At 42.7% G+C, this 15,031-nt stretch overlaps 1 protein-coding gene across 1 annotated transcript in view; it reads right to left on the minus strand.

Annotated features, from left to right (window-relative positions):
- Positions 1–2,748: 2,748 nt before the first annotated feature.
- Positions 2,749–15,031, minus strand: part of LOC139329156 (cadherin-22) — a 157,239-nt gene continuing 144,956 nt past the window's right edge. Inside the window, exons 11-14 of the mRNA XM_070959325.1 lie at positions 14,776–14,893; positions 10,333–10,482; positions 9,892–9,993; positions 2,749–4,542 (exon numbers count right to left, since the gene is read on the minus strand). Of these exons, the coding sequence (XP_070815426.1) occupies positions 4,013–4,542; positions 9,892–9,993; positions 10,333–10,482; positions 14,776–14,893 (900 nt within the window). The 3' untranslated portion in view covers positions 2,749–4,012. The remainder of the gene's footprint in view (positions 4,543–9,891; positions 9,994–10,332; positions 10,483–14,775; positions 14,894–15,031) is intronic.

Here is a 15,031-nt window from a genome sequence, read left to right on the forward strand (position 1 = left end):
AAAGCAGATGAAACCTGCATGAAGCCGTTGATTCCCTGTGGGACGAGCAGCACTTGCAGCGTTTGCATGGTGGAGTTTGAAGACATTTTTATCCTTGTTTAAACAAACTTTATATAAATGGAAAGTATCCTCAGTGTCACCAGCCTGCAAAAAAACAGCCGCTCTAATGTAAAGTTACCTGATCACCTTTAAAGTGGTGGCTCCTGGCTACGCTGCACACATTTCATCCCTCTATGAGCCAGTGCACAGCCCCTCTGGCTGGTTCAACATTTAGAATTAAAAGGAGGGCTAACCAGGCTTTTTCCAGGGCCTCTGTTATTTGGAACAGCCTGCCTGAGGAGCAGTAACACAATCAATATCATTTTAATGGCTTAAAACCTACTTTTGTGGATGTTTTTTATTTGATGGGGGCACCGGTGCCTTGAAGCGAAAAGCACTTTCCTCTGCGGAGTTTGCATGTTGTCTATGTTCAGTCCAGCCGAGCCGATTAGGTGAAGAGGTAATTCTAAATTTCCTGTGGGTCTGTCTGCATGCGTTACCTGTCCAGAGTGCAGCCCGATGCTGGACAGCAGCCCTAAACGAGCTAAGTGGTTCTGAAAAGGGATGCATGTTGTTATTTGATGCCCTTTATTCATTTTTTTCTACCTTCATCTTGTCTTACTTTGTCTCCTACTTTGTTTTTTTGTTGTTTTATCTCACAAGGTTGTTTAATCTGATTTTCAAGCACTTCAAGTCCTGATAAATGGTACTATTGTGTTTGATTTGGTAAAATAAAATGAATCATCTTAACAGGCCTGAGTAATGTACCGCCACAACACAACAACTGCAAGAAAGTCATCGTCATTATCCGAGCTTTGAATTAAGTGCTTGTCTGGACGTGGTAAAGCTGTCATTTTGAACATAAAACACACGCTCCTTTAATTCTCTACCTGAGTGCAGTTTCTGGAGAGTCAGTGGCATCTAACTACTGTGTAATAGTCAGTTTATTAACTCAGCTTGTCAGGGCTGCATTTGCATCTGTTGCGCTAGAGTCATGTTTGCTTGTGCAGGGTATTCTCACTAAATGTATTTGTTGTTAGCACGGTGAAAGTGAAAGCTTTGTTTTGAGTGTGTCTGAAAAGTAAATAACTAATACTATTCAGCTATTAGGCGATATGTGATTGATGTTTTCTGCAGTGCACATTCATATCTACTTCCAATGTTCAATCAATTGTCATTACGCAGCCAAGAACTGAGAGAAGAGAGGAGGATATATTATGTGCACACAGCTGTCCCCGCAGAGAACTGTCAATCACCAAACATCTATCTGCATAACTAATGACGGGCCTCATATTGCCCTTGGAGTTGGGGGGAAATGATCTGATTTATGTTACCGCATTCTTACATTCACACGTGCAGGCCATCACCGAGGAATGACATTTTCTCTGACAATGATTGAAGATGAATGAGGAGCTCGTTTGCAGGGAAAATAGGATAGAAGTGACCGGGGAAGCCGCCGTCGTCTAGCATTTACAGCATTAGTCACATGACCGATGGCTATCCAAATGGCGGCTGTACAGAGTTTCTTTAAAGGCTCACATGTATTCACCGTCCCATGTGTTACTGTGCAGCTCGTGCTGACCTACATTTGTGTATATCCATCCAGACCATGACATTTGCTTGTCAGTTAACAAATGCTGTTGGGCTAAAGGCTATGATTAATAATAGATGGCTAAATCGCTCCCTGGCAAAGATACACAAATAAATATGTACACTGCAGCAGTATAGGTCAATACAGTATAATAGAGCATGCTGCATATTGATAAACCCAGTGGTGTAAAATGTGATACAAACTGTGAAATCAATCTAAGTTTGAAATTAAACCCAACTTAATTACTTCACACCTTTATCCAGACTATTTATCCATGTCCTTGGTGAATTATGCACTTAAGTTGGTCATTCAGATGATCGATAATTATTAGTAAAACCACAAAATGCCAATTTGTTATCACACTGTGCTGTCAACACTGTTGTAAAATGAGCAAAACTTGAATTTGTGTACTGAGGCAGAGCTTCTACACTTGTACAGACAAAAAGGAGTGTGACAGTTGCAAATACTTTTCCCTTTTTCTAAGTTGCTGCCACTTTTGCTCCATTACAGAGCGCTGGAAGTCTGGAGAAAGCTTCTCCTTGTTGTAGAGTGATGGATAATTTATGTTTGAAACACAGTCCAATGTCATCTCTCAGCAATCAGTGGATACAGCGGACCTACTAATGACCGGGAAAAAAAGCTGACAATTTCTTTGAAACACAGTTATGAAAGCAACTGAAAGTGAATCTCTGCCACTGTCTGACTGGCCATTTGAGCAGCAGATCATAGAGATGAAACCAACTTCTTGCGCCTCAGCATCCTCTGGTGACTATGACAATTACAGTAGTTTGGCAGAAGGCAGCCAGGAGGGAGCCACGCTGAGAGGAGAGTCTTTGTTTGGCTGTGGCCTGTCATATGGTCTGTTTGTTTCCATCTAGGACTATTCTCTGAGCGCACCCCTGGTGTAAACACAAGCTAGCTCCACAATTATTCATAATTCATGAAACATCTTCAGCAAACAAGTGGCAAACAATAATTAGTAGCAGGATGCTCTATTTACTTTATCGCTGTGATCTCACTTACTGAGGAATTTAGTTTATTGCACACAGCCAGATGTAGATTTTTACCAAAAAAATTAAATATTTATTTGTTTTCATCTTTTTTTTTTTTTTAATTTTCCATACATTTGCAAGTTAAGGTCAACATTGAATAGGTTGTGGATATCAAGTGGATGTGACCAGTCCATTCATCATGTGTTACCCTTGACCTCGTCCCTCTTAATTAGACAAAACCGTCCTGTAGTCACCCCCCCCCCCCACCCTCTCCCTCCCCTGAAAGGAAATAAAATATCAAAGGCAAAATCAAATGTCTCAGGATATAAAATGAATTGAACATATTGTACACATTCACACACAAATCCGGAATGAAAATTGTCTCCCTGTGGGACGAAGCTGGCCGCCAGCCAATTCCACAAAACTGTCATTTTGTTTCGTCTTAAATCAGTGTTGTGGTTTGTGCCTTATTGCCTTACAATTGGCTGTGGAGAGGATAAGAAAAGAAATTGTTAACACACAGTTGTCCTCAGCTTGTGACCTCCAAAACCCTTTTTATAAATCACTAAAATACAGCAAAAGTATGTCAGTCTCAACTGCTCGGACCGACCTGGCAGCTCTGTCGTTCTGCAGTTCTTTCACTCCTCTTTCTATTTGCTTTGCTTTTCACCTTTCCTTCTTAACGTTGGTTATTTTACAAAAGCGGTCATAGAAAATAAATACAAATATTTTCCAGAATGTACTTTTATATGACCCAGATGTCACCTCTGCGTCAGTATTCTGTAGAGTCCTCTGCCGCTGCAGTCCTTTCTTTCCGTCTCTCTTCCACATTGTCTCTCGTTCCTTTCGTAATGTCCCCCTCCTCCTCCCTTACTTTTGCTTTCACACTTCAGCAGAGTTCACTGTTGCCATAGGGATCATGGTGTAAATAAATAAATAAATACATAAAAACCAATAAATACATAAATATTTCCTCCTTAAATAAATACCTTGGCATGGTCAAACCCTACCTATGCAATGCTGATACTCTGAAAACAGTCTCATAGCTTAAAATAAAGGTTTCATTTATGATTTGAGACAGAGAAAATCCTCCCCTCAGAAAAAAATGGCCATTTTAGTGACTGGATATCTCTACACTCTTTCTCAAATCCCAAGAGCCCCATGCTGACGTCCGAAAACTCTCACAAAGACCAAAGAGTGTAAAAAAACTTGAGTTCAAAGATCGACACTATGATTTTTCTTTCAAAGAGGTGGTGCTCTGTCTTTAAGCAGTACACAGTGCTGGCTCTGATGATCTCAGTAGAGTGCCACGGGGCGAGAAGAGGAGGCAGAGAAGAAGGAGGAGGAAGAAGTGGGAGTTTAAACGTCTCTCTGCAGTGGAGAAGCTGTGCTAGGACCCTTCCTCCTCAGGGTTTCCTGGAGCGTAGTAGCCCGCCAGTTGCCTGAAACGTGGTCCCCAGTCGCTGAGGTAGGAGAAATCCTGCTCTGAGGTGGTGGACAGCGTGTGGATGGAGCTGAGTGAGAGCGCTGGTGAACTGGTGCCCTCAAAGGCGTACGTCTGGAAGGAGTCATACGGCGGCACCGACAGGTCAGCATCAGCCTGCTCCACCTTTTTTCGGATGTAGCCTTTGAAGAGGGAGAAGTCTGCCGCCGCGGCTGCCGGTCCCTCCGCGCCACCACCCACCCGGTTAGCCTGTATCCACTGCGGCAGCGAGCGGATGTCCGGGCCAGAGTCGCAGCTCTTGGCCTCTGGGAAGTCGTAGAGGTTCCTCAGGGCGCTCATGTCGTACGCTTGAGTGTCCTGCTCCCCTCCGCCCTCGTCATTGTACTTGATGACGTTATCCCTCATGTCCTCCTCATCCTCCGCCATCCTCTGGCCCTTCCTGTGACGTTTCAGTGTCAGGATCAGCAAGACGAGGACTGATGGAGAAGAGGACAGAACAGGAGACAGAGAAAGAGAGAAAGATGATCGTAATCCCACACTAATGGTCAAATAAATGAGCTTACCTTGAAATTCTTCAGCGTTTGGCACATGTCGTACCCTCATGTTTTAGCACGACAGAAAGGTTGAATATAAATTTGTCAGATCAGCCTGAACAGCAGGGCGAGATAAAAGCCAGGAGAAGGACGTGTTCCTATTTAAGGGATTTTATAAACTGTCATTACTGCAAGTGTTTTGAAATCTGTGGCTTTAAATCTCCTGCTGCACAGCAGACATGGATTATGAGTTGTCAGGCAGACTTTAAAGAGCTCGAATACAAGAAATGGAATTCTTCCTCATCTTGCTGAGAATAATGACATACAAACCCAGATTCAGGACATCCACTTCTAAAGAAAACAAGCGTACTAAAGAAAATAATTGCACTAAATGTGTACATATGGTGTAGTGCTGCACATTAAACATGCACTTTTCCATGAGGGATTTGCAAGTACTTTCCATGGGAAAGTTTCAAACTACTTCCATTGCAACTTTAATTTCACCTCTCAGGACAAAGGCGCAGCAGGGGAACATAATATATTATCAAGTTTTACATTTCAAATGCATGAGCATTGATTTTTCACGATCCGGATTGCCTTGCCCAGAAATATGATTCAAAAAAACTTAATGGAGACCAATCTGTATATCAATACTCATCCAAGTTGAGTGAAACCAAGACTTTGTGATTCCATCACTACTCAAAACCAGAGGCAACCACCTTCAAAGAGAGAGAAATGCCTCGGAAAATTAAGTCTGGATTAAAAAGGGGAAAAGAATTGAGATGAATCACGTTAACTAATGAAACGAGAGGAAAACAAAGGCTGTATGCACAGATTAATCAATGGGGCTTTAATTTCTGCTTAGTTATTTTAATTACTGCCTACATTTGTGATTAGACAAGTCTCACTTAGCTCAGACACCCACCCCCTGACTCCATCATCCCGTCTCGGGGCTGCACCCTTCCCTCTGAAACCTCCACCATTGTCTCAGACTTGCAGCAACATCAAATGTGATTTTCGGTGATGATAAAAACATATTAGAGGCAGTTATGAATGAATTATGCACGGTGGGGAATATGAGAAAGATAATGAACGACTCCATTTACAAAAGCCTCAACAGCAATCGAGGCTCTTTTTGATCAGCAAATTCATAAGTAAAGAAGAACGTGGACAGGGATTAACGTACAGCACGCGGTAAATACTTTCACATGCAAACATCAAACAAAAATGAAAAACCGCTGACCTAATCATAATATCTGTGTCAGTACAATTACGCATAAATCAATTTATTAAATCAAAAAGACAACAAGGGGGGTTCAGGCAATGTAAATACTGCAGACAGCTCTACCTGAAGGTGAGCCTGCACAGCTGCAGTGCAGAAGCATGATATTAAATTTACTCTGAATGCCTTCATTCTTCTCTACTGCATGAATTCACAGTAGCCAGTAGAGGATCAGCTCATTTGTTTCCTCCTCTATAATGGATGACTGATCAAAATAAATGTGATTCTTTCCAAAAGATGTTTATTCCTGCTCTCCCACTTCACAATATCATCTAAATTAGTAACGAGCTAGTTGGCATCCGTTATGAGTGGTCTTTTTGTAATTGTCATACGTGTTGAGAAATAATTAATACTGGTGATAAAATTCAGGCATGAATATCTGTGACACAAAAGTAGATGGCAGAGGATGAGGAGATGAAATTGGTTGTCATTAGCTGAGTTTTGATTGTCGGGATGCGTTTCCTGTGGCCCGTCAGCTTTGGACTGTGTTACTGTGGACCAGTGGAAACCCTTTTTCTTCCTCTTAGCATGCAGGGACAATGAGCGACTACTCTAAAGGGATGCCGGTGAAGGGACATTTAGATAGATCGTTAACCAGTAGGTACCATGCATCTTCTGAAACAGATAGCCTGTTGCCTAAAACAAATGCCTACAAGCTCGCGGAGATAAAAAGACGATCTGTTATAATGGGGCCTGTGCTGTCTGGGACGACACAGATTGTTTGATGCTCTGAATCCAGCAGAACACCCATCCATACATTGTGAAAATGAGAAATGGCCGCATTGTTTCACGGTCAAACTAGATCAATGTCAAGACATTATGTGCTGTGTACAGGAAATGCACACATGCTCAAGCACATATATTGGTGTGCATGCGAAACGCCCGTGGAGAATTAGACTCTTTCAAATAACCTTGCAGTCAGGGAACACCATGTTTCATCTTTGCTTTCATCTCCCTCTGCTACTCTTTTCTTTCTCGGTTTCAAACACTGGCTTCAAGTATATAATCTTCACAAATTACTTGTTGCTGCTGCTGGTGATTGTCTTCATTTGGTGTAAATGGCCTAAAAAAGAACTTGCGGGGTGAAAACGCCCCATGTGTTCGCTGCCTAAAGAGCTGTGCCAGCCTAAGAGCCTTGCTGATCTTGAATGGGGATTTTATGCAGTATCTTTGACTGATAATGTACATTAGTTCTCCTCTTACATTGTTTCTGGGCTCCATTGGGAAACCGGTGCCTGTATCCATTGTGTTTATTCTTCTCCTCCATGAATGGGGTGAATTAATTGCCACAGGGTTGAGGAAACAGTCATGGTTTGTGGTAAATTGCGGCTCACGCTGCCATGCATACTAAACAAGAGCGGAGACAATTATTCTAAATTCCCACTAATGAGGAGAGTAATAGGAGGTAGGAAACTTAGTGTTACGAACTCCCTCATATATGCAGATCAGCTGGTTCTCCTGTAAATGGTACTGAAGGAGTATGTGGTAGCTCGGTCCAAAGCAGAGACGATCAGATAACCTCACTTCAGACAAGCCCTCACTGATAACATGTGAGCATCACTCTGCATTAGGAACACTGATGGTTGAACTGCAAGCTGTTGAAAACCTATTTAACTTCACACCTCAGGCAATTTTAATACACCATGTACAGAAATTACCTCCGCTGGAAGCATATGTACCTGTGTACAGCTGCGTCTTATACATACAAAGCTGGTCCCGGCGTGTGCAGATGTTGCGATAAGCCTTCCTGACGGTGCATTTACCCTTGGGCTGCACTGGTTACCCCCACCCAGGAGTTCATCACGAGCAGATGGGAGGTAATTGGAATGGATGCATGCAGATGCTGTGATGTAGTGGAATGGATTCATCACATCAGGCCTATAAACGAACTGATGGAGGGACTGTTTGTTTGTAAGGTAATTATGCAGAAATTTGTTTTCATTTTGCTCATCATCCAATAATTGATGTAATAGAGGTGGTTCAGCCTCTGGAGAGAGGGAGTGCTGGCTGAATAGGTAGACACTGTGTGTGTGTGTGCGTGTCTGTGTGTGGTCCTGGCTTTGCATACTTTCTGGGAGACATTTGAGACCAAAGACAAGCTAATTGGGGACAAAATCCATGTAACCAATAAGGGAAAAGCTGATTTTTGAGGTTATAGTTAAGATTAGGGTAAGTCTCCAGAAACGTAATGTAAGTCTATGTAATGTTCCCAAAAGTGATCTTTGTCTATGTGTGTGTGTGTGTATTACTGCACTGCAGTTAGGAGGTGAGGAGTGACTTGACTAAGCCCCTGGATGCCAACCACACACACTAAATCTGTGTGTGTGAGGTAAGTAAAGCAGGAACAGCGTTGGGGAATGTGCAGTCGATAAGATTGCTGCCACATGCCTTGCTCCTGCCTGCTATTCATGCCACACAACAGTTGTGAAAACACTGCTCATCCCCCTGATCCGAGACCCTGCAGAGATTTCAGCGGGCACATGAAGACTGGCAGAAGGCAGGCGCTCAGACTAAGGCTGTCCTTCAGTGCTTTGTTGATGCCTGTCCAGTCCTTTTTTCTACCAATCAGTGTCAGTCACTCAAGTGGCGTGGACTTAAAGATTAGAGTCACTGACACTATTCAAATCAACACTGCATCATTTCATGACTGGAATTCCAATGGCTCAAAATAATACAGAAATAGTAAAAGCATCAAAGTCTTGCATATGCATTTTAGTCTGCATTTTCTTCAAAATCACGAAGTAAAATCTCTGTGCAAAGTAACTATTTTTCTGCGTGGTGTCTAGCTTTCCACAAGTTTAAAGGCCAGAGAGATGCTTGCAGCACAGGCCTTTGAGGGGATGTCATCTAGCCCAGAACACCAAAACCACGATCAACAAGCACACGCAGTTTTTTTTATAGGCTGCAGAGGTTGCCTCAGATTTGTACATAACATTTTTGTTGAGGCTTTTAAAACCGTGATGAATAAATGATGCCCTGCTTTTGAAGTACACTCCACTAGATGGTTTGGTTAATGGAGGCAGAGTTTTAACAACTCTCATTAGAAAAGCTCTTAAAAGAAATAGATAGCAATGTTAGTTAGAGTTAGAGCTGCCTGGTGTCATGATCATCCATCATTCGCTGCCTGCACGATGTAAACGTGTATAGGCGTGAGCGGGGGAGACAAAACACTGTGACAGCACTGTCGTTCCTTTCTGTCACTGAGAAGTGGAATGCTAAGACGAACAGTGGGGGGAGAGCGAGAAGCTAACTCATAAAATTTTCAGATATGACAATACTAACCCTCTTCAGTTGCTGAGAGGCTGAGCGTGTGCATGCATGTGTATGTTGGCGTGTGCATGTGCATACGCGTATAAAAATCAGAGAAAGTCTGGAAAGCCTTGTCTATTTAAAGCCTGCTGTTCCACAGGCATACAAGTGCTGAGGCAGCTCTTTTCCCTGTTTGCTCCCTCTAACCCCCCTCCACTTCACTCCCATTCATTTCTATCCCCGTCTCTTTTTCCAAGGATCAAAGTGGCTTGATATCATTCATAAACCCAGGCATCATCTGTGCTCCTGTTTAAACAAAAGCTTTCTGCTCATAAAAGCAGCAACAAAATGTCCAACAGGACAGAAAAGCTGCTGAATGAAAGAAAGATGAAAAATTGATCTCATTTTTCATGCCGCCCGTCGTAGTTTTTTTTTTGCCGCTGCATGTGCAAGTTCTTTCGTGAAATATACATAACCTCTAAAAGTGGTCAATCCATTAAAAGACACATGCTTGGTTGCATGATTTCATGAGCAGAGGACATGGAGTCGTGTCTTGAGGTGCAGCCCCCAGCCTTCCCTTTTGACTAGTACGCTCCTGGTGGTCCTGCCAGAGGAGCTGAACTTAGCACTGACCCCAGAAAAGTAACAATAATGAATTGTGCTTATCCATCCGTCGAGCAATCCATCATCCATCCATCCATTTATCTCCTCATACATGCATACATATATACATACATACATGAGTGCATCCATCTGCTTACCTATGAGGATGAGCATGCAGACCAGTAGTGCTATAAGTGCCCCAGGACTGAGAGCAGCACTCATGACATAGGCTGTGGCATTGCAGGACTGGATGGCTCCCTCTGTGTTGCAAAAGAAACATTAACATTTACTGTACAGATTCAACACCAGTTATGCGTCAGTTCAGCGGACAAGGATTAAGCACTGTCTCATCAAAAGAAAAAAAAAAAGTGCTTTTATCATGCATATGTTACATTTGCACCCAGCTGAAATCACTGTCGAGGGTCATTTGTCAGCAGATTTCTGGCCTTGTGTTATTTTGTTTTCCACAAATATAAGCCGATAAGAACGGTTTGCTCACCAAAACAACGGCGTGTAGATGACCCCTGTAGCGCTGCTGATGCAGAAGGTGACAGTGATGATAATGTTAGTAATGGTGCAGCTCCTGCAATAGCTCTCACCTGTGTCACAGCCGCAGACATGAATGGTCAGGGTGCCTGTGGAGCTGAGGGAGGGCGGTCCGCTGTCAACCACCATGATGGGCAGGAAGTACACATTCTGCTCATGGCGGTTAAAGCCTGACCGCTGGGTCCGGATGCCAGCTGTCTTGTCTGGGTGGGCGGGGTGAGTTTGTGGTGGGGGTGGGGGTCAGAGAAACAAGGTAAGGCAGAGAATCACACATGAGCGCTTAATATCTGAGGGTTTTTTTTTTAGCAGTATATTGAAGAAACTTCATCCATTGTGCACTTTTATTGGCATTCTTGTTTTTCCTCCTTTTCACCGAAGACTGCACTAATGGAAGAAGCACAAAAAGTGGTAGCGTTGATCATGCAGGTCTATTTGACATTCCTAAAATGTCAAGACAAATCATAGCCTTCGTGACTTAACAATGTAAGGTGCCATCTGATTCAAAAAAGAACAATGAAAACTTCTTCAGGAAATGGTCAAGTGCTGAACTGAGAAAGACAAAGACAGAAAAGTGCCATCCTTGTTATGCACAGTCTGAATAAATCATTTGGCATGCAATAATGCACGGTTCAAGGACCCCAGTTGAAGGGTGCCAAGATTGTCACGCTTAACTTCGGGTTGAATGATTCCTCCGGGGAAGTGAGCTGCTTTTGTGCTGTTAACATTTATCATGTGTTTTTTTTTTTTAAAGGCAAACAAAAACGGGAGAAAATGTGCGAGAGAGCCACTGTTTGAAATTAAACTTCACCGCTGTATATATATGAGCGCTCTCCTGGAGACATAGATAAATGTAACACAGAATACAGAAGGAGGCTTTGACAAATAGAGTCAGAGGAGCTTTGTGGGTAGACTTGTGCAGAGGATACCAAGCAATCCATCTCCCGGAACATATATCACCCTTATCCATGTCGCCCTAGAGCTTCTCTGGCACATGTAGAACAATCTTCATATTACTGTTTATGTACGGGAACGTTACGCCCCTGAGTTCGTCCTTTTGACTTTTACACAGCATTTCCTTCCACCGCTGTCTGCTGCAGAACATGACTCCCTCCAACACATGTGAAAGCAGACAGACAGGCATCTTTATCAAAATCAATACAATTAAAAAGCTGGCAGTGCAGAACAACCTTCCTCAAACACCTTTATCTCAAGTCCCAAGTCCTCCAAACTACACACATACTTTTTTTCATCCAGAAAGACACATGGGACCACATCTGATGACCCTTTTGGGAGTCTGGTGTGGTTTGACATGATCAAAGCTAAAACAAGGCCGAGGGGCGAAGTCACAAAGATGGATTGCAGCCACTTGCGACCGCTATCTGCCCCGTGTCAAGGTCCCATTCAAGAAAGATACTGTGCTAATGATGCTGCACTGCGAACGCTCACTTCAAGTTTTGCATCTGATTGCAATTATCCATGTGGCAAAGTATAACACACGCTGAAATGACAGCTGACAGCAACAGAGAGGAGAGCGGCGAAGATAAGACTGGCTGACAGAGATTGTGACAGAAGAGTAAAAGCCCCAAATCAGTTGATACGAGGAAGCGGGAGAAGAGAGGGAGAGGAATGAGAGTGAAGGAGTAGCGTGAGGATAGTCTCCTGATTGAACTTACGATAAGCTTCACTTCAATCGAGAGAGACTTCATAAGCCTGTACCATTATTTTATTGATGTGCACAATAAGGATGATAAATGTGAAAAGTCATTGGCGATTAAACCCAATCGTGACACCCTCTTACAAATGTGCTTCAGCTACCACCAACTCTCTGAGGAGGCTAATAATTTTCGCTCTAACTGCCAGTGGCTATTCATGCTGGTGTTTGTGAACTGAACTTTTTAGCCTAGAAAGGTGCTAACTATGCCAAATGTATGCATATTACCTAACTTAAGTAAGTGCAAATAGCACCGGAGATGTTTGCTTGGCAACACAGTTAGGAGAACATTTGACCCTTTGAGAATCACAGTTTCTTTTTGCCTTATTCTTTCAGGGTTAACAGCAAAAGCAACACAACCCTTTTGTGAATTTGACCCTGAGAGCCTACACTCTACAGGCTGATGGTCAAGTCATTAGTTTTCTTTTGGTATTTGGTCATAAACCAATTTATTGGATCATGTGAAATTTTGAGCTGCTGGTGACAATACATGAAAAGTCAGGGGATCACCAAAGCAATCAGCATCCATCCTCAGTGGACCATAGATGTACAAAATGTCATGACAATCCATCCAATAACTTCTGGGGTATTTCAGTCTCAACCAAAAGGGTGGGCTGACCAACAGTGTGAGGCTGCCATCTCCAGAGCCGCACGCTGGCATGACTACTAAGAACTACTTGTTCAAGGTTAGAGAAAGATCCCGGTCATGGTTAAGAGAAAGCGATGTTGACTGCAGGGAGGAACATAGGTCATTTAAGCCATTTGAAAAACAAATGTTCTTGTTTTTCTTTTGTGGACATTCTTGACCTCCTAAATAAGTGATTTTATTCCTTCTATTAATTCACAGGCCCAAAGGCATAGAGCACAAATCGCCAAAGAAAAAACTGTGGTACACTCGCCTTGAGACTTATACAGTATGATTCCTCCTGGATGTTGTATCACGTTGGCTTTACCATTCATGCTTTATAAACGATTCCTGCGGTGACACATGTGCACTGAGGTTTTTGAAGCGTTTGTCACTGACTGAACAGACCACAGAAAAATAAGAAACACAACTTTCACGGATGTGTTGAATGAAATAAGCAAAAATAATTCACTAAAATGTGAATTTCTGTTTTCTTTTTCTTCACCTCCGTATCACATGAAATTTCTTGATGATGTGGGACATTTTCTAGGCAAAAATGATGCCAGTTTGTCATGTAACAATAAAGTTTATGTGGTAAATATGAGGTTTTGCTCTACAGACTGCCAGCAACAACTTAAAAGAGTTTAGCACCATGGGGGAAAAAAAGCCTTTTCATCATTGTGTGTCAAGGCTTGGAGACACAACACAATGTGAGGCCATGATGGGGAAAAGGAGAAGTGACAAATTGAAAGTGACAGGTTGACAAATGTGTCCATGAGAAGAGACACCAGAGTGGGAAAAAAAAGGGGTGGGAGGATAAAAAGTCTGTGTGGGGTTTTGTTTGGCTTTCACCAAACTATATACAGGGTCTGCAGAAGCGTTTGTGTTTGTGAATACATGAAATGTACCGGGGTGGGTGGTGTAACGTTTCCATCTGTGCACAAAGGTGCTTATTAATCATTCTCCCTATTCAAGAGTGTACACACCACTTTAATATTTCACCTACATGCACATCTGCACGCACAGTAGCAAAGGTTATGTGTGCATCCATTGCTACATGTGAGCGTGTGAACGGGACGGCAGCAGACCTCGCTGCCTTCACACGGTGACATTTCCCTAGCTCCGGCTGCTCCCCTGACATTTTCCCTGGTGTCAGATCAATCTTGATTTAGCCAGATGTCACATTCACTTAGGTACACATCTCTAAACGAGGGATCTGCAAGCGCGCTTGCAAAAACACAGACATGCATGAAAAAACTTATCTTCCCGACAAAGCGAAGCCATCACTGGGGGGGCACAGTCAATTTTAATTTCCTCATGCAGAGTCACACAAATGCTGTGTTTTCACGATGACACTTGGGAAAATTAGGTAAACTGGTGACGTTCTATTTAAGAAGAATCAAAACAAGATTCTGTGTTAAACAGCGTTCAGAAGTCATATGTTTCATATAAAATGCCATCACTGTGGAAAACAACGCTCAGCTTCATCGTTTAAACAGTCGAGCAAACTTCTTCAGACAAACTGGAAAAATGGATTTTGTCCAGTTTGCACAGCGTGTCAGACATGCAGTGGTATGTAATACCTTCTAATAATATTACTCTGCTCAGAGGACTAGAACAGATGGTGTTTATCAAAAAATAATAATAAAAAAAAATCTACCTGATTATAGAGTGAATGCTAAATCACAGAAAAAACAGACTATTTTGAAAGAGTCTTCTGCAATTGTTAAAATCTTCTGGTAGTGTCATCCATAACAATGACAACCATCTGGCGCCTCAATGAGGTAACTAAGACACTGAAATTACTGGCAACTACTGTATTTTGACAAAGTTTTTTGAGTTGCACTATTTTAAACTAACTCAATGTTGCCTTAACGCCCTCAGCATTTCACCAAACTCTTCCATTGCCAATCACCCTGATCCATCTTTGCGGGCTTCATCGCAATGTTGAACGTTTGTCAGTCGAGCACAGTTTTGCTGCACCTGTGCACATTCACAATGCGCACACCCACTCAAAATACAACAGCCAGCCTTAAAGACTCCTGCTTGTTCCATTACATTATACGCTGAAAATCAAATTATGCTGCTAACGCCATCAGCACAGCCACTCAAATGTGCATCTTCACCCATAACCCCAATACAGAACCTTTGCCCTCTCACCTTTGACATCCCACAGGGTGAAGTGTCGATTGCTGGAGGCTTCTGGGGCCAGGGTGAAGTAAAAGCGATGTCCGGTTTGTGGCTCGTCTCTGTCCACCACACTGATGGTGTGAATTAGCTGAGGAAAGAGAAGCAAAGAAAGAAAAGCACAAAACGGAAAAGAAACAGGTTAGATTTTCTACTCAGATCCACTCAATAGGAACAAGAAAATGAATATGAAAAGCACTTTACACTTAACATTTCAAATGCTTCTTTC

The sequence above is a fragment of the Chaetodon trifascialis genome, chromosome 3 (assembly GCF_039877785.1).
Source record: "Chaetodon trifascialis isolate fChaTrf1 chromosome 3, fChaTrf1.hap1, whole genome shotgun sequence".
In the NCBI taxonomy this organism is placed as follows: domain Eukaryota; kingdom Metazoa; phylum Chordata; class Actinopteri; order Chaetodontiformes; family Chaetodontidae; genus Chaetodon; species Chaetodon trifascialis.